This window comes from Phyllobates terribilis, unplaced genomic scaffold, assembly GCF_046119375.1.
Source record: "Phyllobates terribilis strain yellow unplaced genomic scaffold, ASM4611937v1 Scaffold_1__5_contigs__length_1240528914, whole genome shotgun sequence".
Taxonomy (NCBI): Eukaryota; Metazoa; Chordata; class Amphibia; order Anura; family Dendrobatidae; genus Phyllobates; species Phyllobates terribilis.
Genome location: NW_027362761.1, coordinates 432,478,327 through 432,489,033, shown reverse-complemented (window position 1 = coordinate 432,489,033; position 10,707 = coordinate 432,478,327). Strand labels below are relative to the sequence as shown.

Genomic DNA, 10,707 nt, shown 5'->3' with positions numbered 1-10,707 from the left:
ATCATGAGGAAGGTGAGAGATCAGCCTAAAACTACACGGGGGGAACTTGTTAATGATCTCAAGGCAGCTGGGATCACAGTCACCAAGAAAACCATTGGTAACGCATTACGCTGTAAAGGTTTAAAATCCTGCAGTGAGACTACACCCTGATATGTGGACTCCTTTGTTTATGAAGTATATTAGTAAGTGATACATTTTGATATTTGAAAAATATTCTGAGATTTTTTTTCAAGCTGGACAACACCTTTATTGACATTTCTTTGTGGTCTGCATCTATGGTGGTGAATGGGCTATTGCCAATATCTGTTGAATCAGGGTAGTGAAGGTATAAATTTTACACACCTAGTGCCCAGTTGGTTACCAACTTCAGCTTCCTCTTCATTCTCTGCATCTGTGTCACTATTCTTTATATTGTCAGAGTGCTTCAAGAACTAAGAAGAAATCACAGAGTCCGTGCAGGAACAGGCTTTCTATGGGTAGGTTTACTGCCATGCAGTTTAAGGTTACGTTCACACAGATTAAAGTGCCCGTGACTGACAAAAACCCATGTATAAGCTGAAGATTCAACCGCATTCAGGGTTTGGGAGGAAATTTCTACAAATAAACTTTCATGTTTGAGAATACGCTAAAAGTGTACATGACTGCTTTTGTGGTAATTGGAAAACTTATACACAGTGTTTTTCTTGCCACATGTCACAAGGAAATTAGGGATTTGGCATCTGTTTTCATTTTGCTATAGGTACATTATAATGAAGCAATACATCTTCTTAAATAAAAGGTATCAACGCTGAAAAGACATATCTACTGAAAACACTATGTAAGCCTATAAAGACAATTATAATAACGATCCAAAAGATAGTTCAGCCTGAAGCATCCATCAGCCACTAAGATGTGTTGCATGAGCAGCACAAGATTTCCTTCTACCCCTGATTGCGTGCAGATTGTCATTCAAAAGGTAAAACATTTTTCTGATCACAATATGAAAAAAAAAGTACATGGTGGTTTGCAATGTTGGGATCCCTGGTGGAAATAATATAAAATGAGATGAGGCTTTAAGACCTGTGAGAAAAATCAATCTGATGGAAAATTGACAAACTTGTTTAACATGTCGGCACAGGATCTAAGAGCTGACCCGTAGAGACCTCCACTTAGACACAACGTGAAGTTACTGGCAGTTCTCTTAATCTGCTCAGTTACACAATGGGATCTCAAAGGGGACTTTTTTAACAAACATCACTTTAAATTATCTTTGCTCCTTCACGTTGGAAAAGTCTCTAGCCTTTTTGGTCAGGGTTCTTGGCAGATATGTGAAAATGTGAATTAGTAAAAGTTTTCTTAGGGATATAAAGTGGAATAAATAATTAGAATGACTCTGAGCCTTTGACACATGTGGTTCATGTCGTCTCTCTGATTTTGTCAATTCACTATAACATAAGGCACACAAATTCATTGCTTACATATTCCCTTCCAAATAGCATGCATCACATATTTCAAATAATTGTACTACACTTAGGACCAAACATTCTCATACTATAAAGAAAGAAATATATACAGTACAGACCAAAAGTTTGGACACACCTTCTCATTTAAAGATTTTTCTGTATTTTCATGACTATGAATATTGTACATTTACACTGAAGGCATCAAAACTAAACTATGAATTAATACATGTGGAATTATATACTTAACAAAAAAGTGTGAAACAATTGAAAATATGTCTTATATTCTAGGTTCTTCAAAGTAGCCACCTTTTGCTTTGATAACTGCTTTGCCCACTCTTGGCATTCTCTTGATGAGCTTCAAGAGGCAGTCACCAGAAATGGTCTTCCAACAATCTGGAAGGAGTTCCCAGAGATGCTTAGCACTTGTTGGCCCTTTTGCCTTCACTCTGTGGTCCAGCTCACCCCAAACCATCTCGATTGGGTTCAGGTCTGGTGACTGTGGAGGCCAGGTCATCTGGCGTAGCACCCCATCACTCTCCCTCTTGGTCAAATAGCCCTTACACAGCCTGGAGGGGTGTTTGGGGTCATTGTTCTGTTGAAAAATAAATTATGGTCCAACTAAACGCAAACCGGATGGAATAGCATGCTGCTGCAAGATGCTGTGGTAGCCATGCTGGTTCAGTATGCCTTCAATTTTGAATAAATTCCCCAACAGTGTCACCAGCAAAGCACCCCCACACCATCACACCTCCTCCTCCATGCTTCACGGTGGGAACCAGGCAAAGTAGAGTCCATCCGTTCACCTTTTCTGTGTCGCACAAAGACACGGTGGTTGGAAAAAAAGATCTCAAATTTGGACTCATCAGACCAAAGCACAGATTTCCACTGGTCTAATGTCCATTCCTTGTGTTCTTTAGCCCAAACAAGTCTCTTCTGCTTGTTGTCTGTCCTTAGCAGTGGTTTCCTAGCAGCTATTTTACCATGAAGGCCTGCTGGACAAAGTCTCCTTCTAAGAGTTGTTGAAAAGATGTGTCTGCTGCTAGAACTTTGTGTGGCATTGACCTGGTCTCTAAACTGAGCTGCTGTTAACCTGCGATTTCTGAAGCTGGTGACTCGCATAAACTTATTCTCAGAAGCAGAGGTGACTCTTGGTTTTCCTTTCCTGCGGCGATCCTCATGTGAGCCAGTTTCTTTGTAGCGCTTGATGGATTTTGCAACTGCACTTGGGGACACTTTCAAAGTTTTCCCAATTTTTCGGACTGACTGACCTTCATTTCTTAAAGCATTGATGGCCACTCGTTTTTCTTTACTTAGCTGCTTTTTTCTTGCCATAATACAAATTCTAACAGTCTATTCAGTAGGACTATCAGCTGTGTACCCACCAGACTTCTGCACAACACAACTGATGGTCCCAACCCCATTTATAAGCCAAGAAATCCCACTTATTAAACCTGACAGGGCACACCTGTGAAGTGAAAAGTGAAAACCATTTCCGGTGACTACCTCTTGAAGCTCATCAAGAGAATGCCAAGAGTGTGCAAAGCAGTCATCAAAGCAAAAGGTGGCTACTTTGAAGAACCTAGAATATAAGACATATTTTCAGTTGTTTCACACTTTTTTGTTAAGTATATAATTCCACATGTGTTAATTCATAGTTTTGATGCCTTCAGTGTGAATATACAATTTTCATAGTCATGAAAATACAGAAAAAAATTTAAATGAGAAGGTGTGTCCAAACTTTTGGTCTGTACTGTATATATTTTTTGGAAATGGATATACGGCACTCTGGATATGGTGTTTGAGTAAGGATTCCACTCCGTATAGACAAAATTGCAAAATACTCAGCGCTCGAAATAGTCAGAAGTGATGCTTTTATTTATAATGCAATCCAACAAAGTAACGTTTTGACCCTAAAACATGGGTCTTGTTCAAACTCTGCATAACATAAAATGAAAAAAAAAGGAACAATGAGAATTTCCATATAGAACAAAAGAAAAAATGTATCATAACATCATGAACAGATAAAGGTCTTCCCAGACCAAATATATAATTTCTCTATTACTAATATTAGCGACACATTTATATCACATGCAATATTAGATCATTGTAGACTAGATTTTATGCTCACAGGAGGATGCAATATTTATATTAGATGCTAAAAGATATGACCAACCTTAAAAAAGGAACGTATGAATATGTATTTTATACAAACAAGCAATAGGAGCCACCATTAGTGAATTAGTCAGTTTGAAGTCAAATCAGAGTCAGAAAAAATGAAATGAGAAAGGGATCATTGCAGGAATCAAGATTCATGGATTGTGGACTCTGCACATGTAAAGTCTCCTGGTGATTAGAAGTCTCCAGTAAGAAAGGTGCTGCAAAGTAATGGAAATAAGCTTACCAGATTGCAGAGGGATATGTCTCAAATAGCAGCGCTATGGTATGCGTATACCGCATGTGGCTGTGTGCTGTCATGTCCCTATACTGCTGATGGATTTAAATCCCCCGGACGGGAAATGTACCTGGGGTGTGACGTCACTTATCCCGCCCCTCTGCTTGCGTCACTGTTGGGCATGTTATCAGAGCGTTCGTACACATTATTGGTGACACCGCCACTAAGGGCGCATTATCACTACCAACCTAAGTGGTCCTGCTCCTTTAGCCCGCATTATTACTGGTCGTATTAAAGCCTGAATACATGCTATTGGTGACGCCGCCCCTAAAAGCTCGTCACCGGATGTCATCACTGTTGACATGAGTGGTCCTGCCATACTGCTGTATATGTCAATGGGCACCACCCCTAACGCCGCGTCACTAAGGACGTGGTTGACCCCACCCTTCCCTTGTGCAGCTGTGTGTGTTTAGTGGAAGTTCCCTAAGATACCATACGTAAGACGAACTGACAGTATATTCTGCTGTGCTGATGTTAAACAGAATGCATAATAGATAAATGGACCTAGCTACAATAGTGAAAATATGAATCGGGAATAGACTATTTCATAGAATGACATATAATATTATAAAGATGTCTTGCTTAAATACATTCATCTATATATTACAGATCCAAAGGGAGGGGTGGGGGAGAGAAAAGAGGTGATGGGGTTTTGAAATGGGGGGAAAGGGGTTTTACAACTATACCAGAGGGGGGAAGGATGGGTTAGGGAACTTTTTTATGTTCATATGACTCACCCCCTGGGCCATGTTGTGCTGCGGCGCGCGTGCGCGCGGGGATACCCGGATCCGATGGGGGTTGTGGTCTCCGAGTGGCGGGGACCCGGTCCGTGCCCAGGGTGGTCAAACCAAGTGGCGGTTATTGATATGATGGTATTAGTGTCCGACTACGCCACCCGTTGAATGCGGTTATGACACCGCCGCTGCAGGGCAGACCGCTGAGGCCGGTGGTATGGTTGTGCAGCGTGGATGGTATAACCCCCAACGGGAGGGGTATAGCCTCAGGGCAGCTGGTGAAGCAGGAAATGAAGATAGTGGTAGTGGTGGTGTGACAAGGAATCGCAGAGACTTGTAGTGCAGGTTTAAAGCTTTACTCACAGTTGGTGTTCAGATCACTTCGGCCAAGAGTGACCACCCGAGCCGTGCTGCGTCCACCAGGTGCGGGACTCGGCCAACTCCCAGGCAGTTCCAGAGCGTGGTCCTGAGCTCCCCTCTCCTCCTTCCTACTGGCCGTCCCCACCAGAGATCCACCTTTGTCCGGCTCCCTCGGACCTTCTAGTGGTGAAACCTTTCCCGGCTTCCCTGACCCTATACGTGGTTTGCCTTCCTGGTGGATGTGGCGAGGGGTCGCGCCAAAACTTGACCACGACCTCCGGTTCCTGGCTAAGGATAATTGGCCTCCACCAGTTTGGGATCCGGTACCCTGTTCTGCCAACCCTTCACCCGTTAACTTGTGGGATTTCAGGGTTCCCTCTCTTCTTGCTTCTCTGGGCCTTTCTTGGTGTTCCTGTTTCTCCTTCTTCTTCTTCTTCTTTTTCTCTCTCTCTCTCTCTCAGGCCTCCTCTCCAGGCCTGGCTCTGGAGCTGGGCCCAGACTGAGCCACCGCTCCCTGTCAGCCCTCTCTGGCTGAGCTCCTCTCTAGACTGACCACTGTCCTAAGATGGTGCCCACCTTATATACCTCCTTCTAACACCCGAGCCCAGGTGACTAGCACCCAATGGGCTCCTGCCTATGCCCAGAGCCCCTCCCCTCTCTGCTCCTACACCACTGGGATGTTCCTCCCCCCTCCCCACTCCAGCCAGGGACAGAAGCTGTCGTACCTGCACATCTATCTGGTGGGAGTACCGTTGGTCTGTCCCCCGGAAATGGGGTGAGTGTAGTGCATGCAGCTAACTGAGCTCAGTTCCACGCCCCATCCTTACCCGGGAGTGGAATACCACACCTCTGGTTCGAGGTGCAATACCCCTGTAGCAGCCGAGCCCTCGGGGTGCTACACATACCTATGTGCAAGAATGACCAACACCAGGTTCTAGCGGTTCTGTAAAAGAGAAAATAAGGAATTAACCAACATGAACAAAAACAGAAAAACCTCATATGTAACTAGAGACATCATATTGCCTATACAAGCCTTTGGGATGTAAGGTTTTAAGGCAGTGAATCCAGAATGCATAACGCTGTTTTAGTAGACTCAACTGATGACCCCCTCATCAGGATACTAAAATCTGTTCCAATACTTGGAATCTTAATTACGATGCCGTATGTTTTGCTTCTATAAAGTGATATGGCAGTGCTAAAGCTCTTTTTTTTACATTGTATCCTCGATTTATGTTGAGATATCCAGTCATGTACATGTTGTGTTGTCTGCCCGATGTACATTAAGTCGCACGGGAATTTAATCCCATATACAACATATGATGCCTCGCATGTAAAGAAACCCTTAATGGGGTTTCCCTCCCCTGTATGTGGATGGTATACTTTGTTGCTTTTCAATATATGATTACATTGTAAACATTGAAGACATGGGTAGGTTCCATTTCTGCGTGATCATAAAAAACATTGAGTGGGTAGTTTAACCGCTGAACCCACATCAGTCCTCACTAATTTGTCCCTCAGATTCCTTGGTCTCCTAAAACATGGCAAGAAAGGGTTTTGTAATTCCTCAACTCCTGGACAACCCTGAGCCAGGATGTGCCAATGCCTGCGAATCTGTCGATGTATCCAGGGGCGGACACAGACTGTAGTGGGCCCCTGTGCAAGAAATTTTTGGGCCCCCCCACCCTTCATAAGGCAACAAAGTTATGTAAACATAACTCCCCCATGTGCATCTCTCACCCCCCCATGTGCAGCTCTCATGCCCCCCATGTGCAGCTCACACCCCCCGTGCATCTCTCATCCCCCCATGTGCATCTCTCATCCCCCCATGTGCAGCTCTCATCCCCCCATGTGCAGCTCTCATCCCCCCATGTGCAGCTCTCATCCCCCCCATGTGCAGCTCACCCCCCCGTGCATCTCTCATCCCCCCATGTGCATCTCTCATCCCCCCATGTGCATCTCTCATCCCCCCCATGTGCATCTCTCATCCTCCCCATGTGCATCTCTCATCCCCCCCATGTGCATCTCTCATCCCCCCCATGTGCATCTCTCATCCCCCCCATGTGCATCTCTCATCCCCCCCATGTGCATCTCTCATCCCCCCATGTGCATCTCTCATCCCCCCCATGTGCATCTCTCATCCCCCCCATGTGCATCTCTCATCCCCCCCATGTGCATCTCTCATCTGCCCCCCGTGCATCTCTGATTCCCCCCACTCCTAGTTAATTAATTGTATTTAAAAAAAAATAAAACTTGTTATACTTACCCCCATGCGATCCCTGCAGAATCCTGGCGCTCGTCCACGTCGCTGCCACCAGGTTCTCCTGACGTTCGGCCATGTGACGGCGCCACATACATAGACAGCAGCTTTTATTTTGGCCAAAAGATTTTTAAAGTCGCCACCACCACGATAAGGTAGACTCTTCTGGCCGGGCCCTACTCTAACCTATTAAAATTTTCTTAAAATATCCAATACTCTTTTTAGATATATTTTTATTTAGTTTTCTTTAAGGGAATGTGTCATATACATTTTTTTTTTAAATGATCAATAATACCACATACAGGGAATACAGCCACATCATGACCAGACCACATATTACCACAACATAGTGACCGAATAATACCACATTGAAGGGAGAAAAACTGCCACACCATGACCAGACCACATATTACCACCACATTACTAATATTACCATAAGTGTCATTATACACGGGAGCTCTATACATGGTATGTATAATGTAAGTGTCCAGGTAATCTAGTGATCACCAGTGACATTATACACAGGAGCTCTGTATATAGTGTCAGTGTATAGGTAATACAGTGATCACCATTGACATTATACACAGGAGCTCTGTATATAGTGTACAGGTAATACAGTGATCACCAGTGACATTATACACAGGAGCCCGGTACATAGTATATAGTGTAAGTGTACATGTAATACACTGACTCACTGGTGACGTCTCTAGGTGAAGTCCTTCAGCTACGCTTTTCTCCTTCATCCAGCACAGACCGCCATCACGTCTTCCAGCCAGGACTCATCTCTGCATAAAATAACACAGTTATCTAGAGCACATTCTCCAACTTCTACATTACGCAGCTGAATACAGATGTGCATCCACCATCAATATATGGTTAGTTATTATGCAACCTACCATTCCAAATATAAATTGTAATCCACCACGGTGCCCCCATTAACTGTAAATAGGCACTTAATATATAATTTAATTAGAACCTCTACTCTTTCCGCCAATTTGTTACCAGTTACACTCCAGCATCCGCAACGTCCCCTACTCTATACTTCCTGCTCCCCGCATTCATTATTTACATGCAACCCCCTGCCCAATTCATTATATCATGTCCGTGCTCTCCCCACCCCATCATCATTTACTCTCCCCCAACCCACATTCATTATGTGCAGCTCATTATCCCCCTACTCCCAATTCCCCCATGTGCAGCTCTCAACCCCCCCCCATGTGCACAACTCTCATCCCCCCCCAGGTGCACAGCTCTCACCCCCCCATGTGCACATCTCTCACCCACCCCCCCATGTGCACATCTCTCACCCTCCCATGTGCACATCTCTCATCCCCCTCCCCCACATGTGCACCTCTCTCATCCCCCTCCCCACATGTGCACCTCTCTCATCCCCCCACATGTGCAGCTCTCACCACCCCCCCATGTGCACATCTCTCATCCCCCTCACCCCCATGTGCACATCTCTCATCCCCTCCCCCACATGTGCACCTCTCTCATCCCCCTCCCCCACATGTGCACCTCTCTCATCCCCCTCCCCCACATGTGCACCTCTCTCATCCCCCCCACCACATGTGCACCTCTCATCCCCCCCACATGTGCACCCCCATGTGCACCTCTCTCATCCCCCTCCCCTACATGTGCACCTCTCTCATCCCCCTCCCACCATGTGCACCTCTCTCATCCCCCTCCACCACATGTGCACCTCTCTCATCCCCCTCCACCACATGTGCACCTCTCTCATCCCCCTCCACCACATGTGCACCTCTCTCATCCCCATCCACCACATGTGCACCTCTCTCATCCCCCTCCACCACATGTGCACCTCTCATCCCCCTCCACCACATGTGCACCTCTCTCATTCCCCTCCACCACATGTGCACCTCTCTCACCCCCCCCACATGAGCATCTCTCATCTCCCCCCCCCACATGTGCATCTCTCATCTCCCCCCCCATGTGCATCTCTCATCTCCCCCCCCCACATGTGCATCTCTCATCTCCCCCCCCACATGTGCATCTCTCATCTCCCCCCCACATGTGCATCTCTCATCTCCCCCCCCCCACATGTGCATCTCTCATCTCCCCCCCCCCACATGTGCATCTCTCATCTCCCCCCCCACATGTGCATCTCTCATCTCCCCCCCCACATGTGCATCTCTCATCTCCCCCCCCACATGTGCATCTCTCATCTCCCCCCCCACATGTGCACCTCTCATCTCCCCCCCCACATGTGCACCTCTCATCTCCCCCCCCCACATGTGCACCTCTCATCTCCCACCCCCCACATGTGCACCTCTCATCTCCCACCCCCCACATGTGCATCTCTCATCTCCCTCCCCCCCACATGTGCATCTCTCATCTCCCCCCCCACATGTGCATCTCTCATCTCCCCCCCCACATGTGCATCTCTCATCTCCCCCTCCCACATGTGCATCTCTCATCTCCCCCCCCCAATGTGCATCTCCCATTCCCCCCACTCCTAGTTAATTGTATTTAAAACAAAATAAAACTTGTTATACTTACCCCCATGCAATCCCTGCAGAATCCTGGCGCTCGTCCAAATCGCTGACACCAGGTTCTCCTGACTTCCGGCCATGTGACGGCGCCGTCACATGACCGGAAGTCAGGGGAATCATGAAGGCGCTGCCGCAGCAGCGCAGCGCTGAGATGTCCCGGACCCGGCGCTTAACATTGGGGCCGGGGACCCCATGAGGAGAGAGACGCACAAGAGGGGGGCCCCCAAACGGGGCTCCGAGGGGGGCCCTACCGGCCGGGCCCCATACTGGAGTCAGGACAGTCATGCCCTGATGGCGGCCCTGCTGGAGGCGCCCCCTCTCCCTCGGGGCCCCCGTTCAATGAACAGGCTGCACGGGCGGTAGTTCCGCCCCTGGATGTATCTTATATGAGAAAGAATGAAAATTATGGACAAATGCCAAAAGTTTACCCAGTGTTCTAATAGGGGTTTGGTTTAGATTCCCACTTGCCAACAGGACCTGGTCAGTATATCCTCTTTCATGGAATTTAGTCTGCATCTCATTCAATCTAAGTTGTAGTTGGGTGGGATGAGTCCCTATCCTTTCAACCCTTTTAAATTGAGACCTGGGGATGGCTTTTTTCATGGCCGTGGGAATGACTGCTTTCGTAATACAATAAACTATTGCGACCTTTGTTTTTAGTATGTAAATCAAGCGTTAAAGAGGTATTACTTTTTTTTTTATATAACTGTAATTTTTATTAAAATTTTTGACATATTTTAGCAAACATAGAACACAGAAAAGTCATTCACATTTTCATATCAGAGAAAACACTTAGGCCTCCAACAGGCCGGCCCATTAGAGATCACTTTAAAGCTTTCAAATTCAAATATCTGATATGACATCCATTTTAAATAACAGTCCATGAAACACAAAGAAGAAAAAAAAAAAAGACAACACAGAGAGAAGGAAGGGAAAGGAAGAACGATAT

The 10,707-nt window shown here is 46.3% G+C and overlaps 1 protein-coding gene across 1 annotated transcript in view; it reads right to left on the bottom strand.

Annotated features, from left to right (window-relative positions):
• Positions 1-7,940: 7,940 nt before the first annotated feature.
• The window catches only part of FBXL17 (F-box and leucine rich repeat protein 17), a 929,014-nt gene continuing 926,247 nt past the window's right edge, over positions 7,941-10,707 (bottom strand). The window contains exon 9 of the mRNA XM_073677587.1: positions 7,941-8,030. Within this exon, the coding sequence (XP_073533688.1) occupies positions 8,025-8,030 (6 nt within the window). The 3' untranslated portion in view covers positions 7,941-8,024. The remainder of the gene's footprint in view (positions 8,031-10,707) is intronic.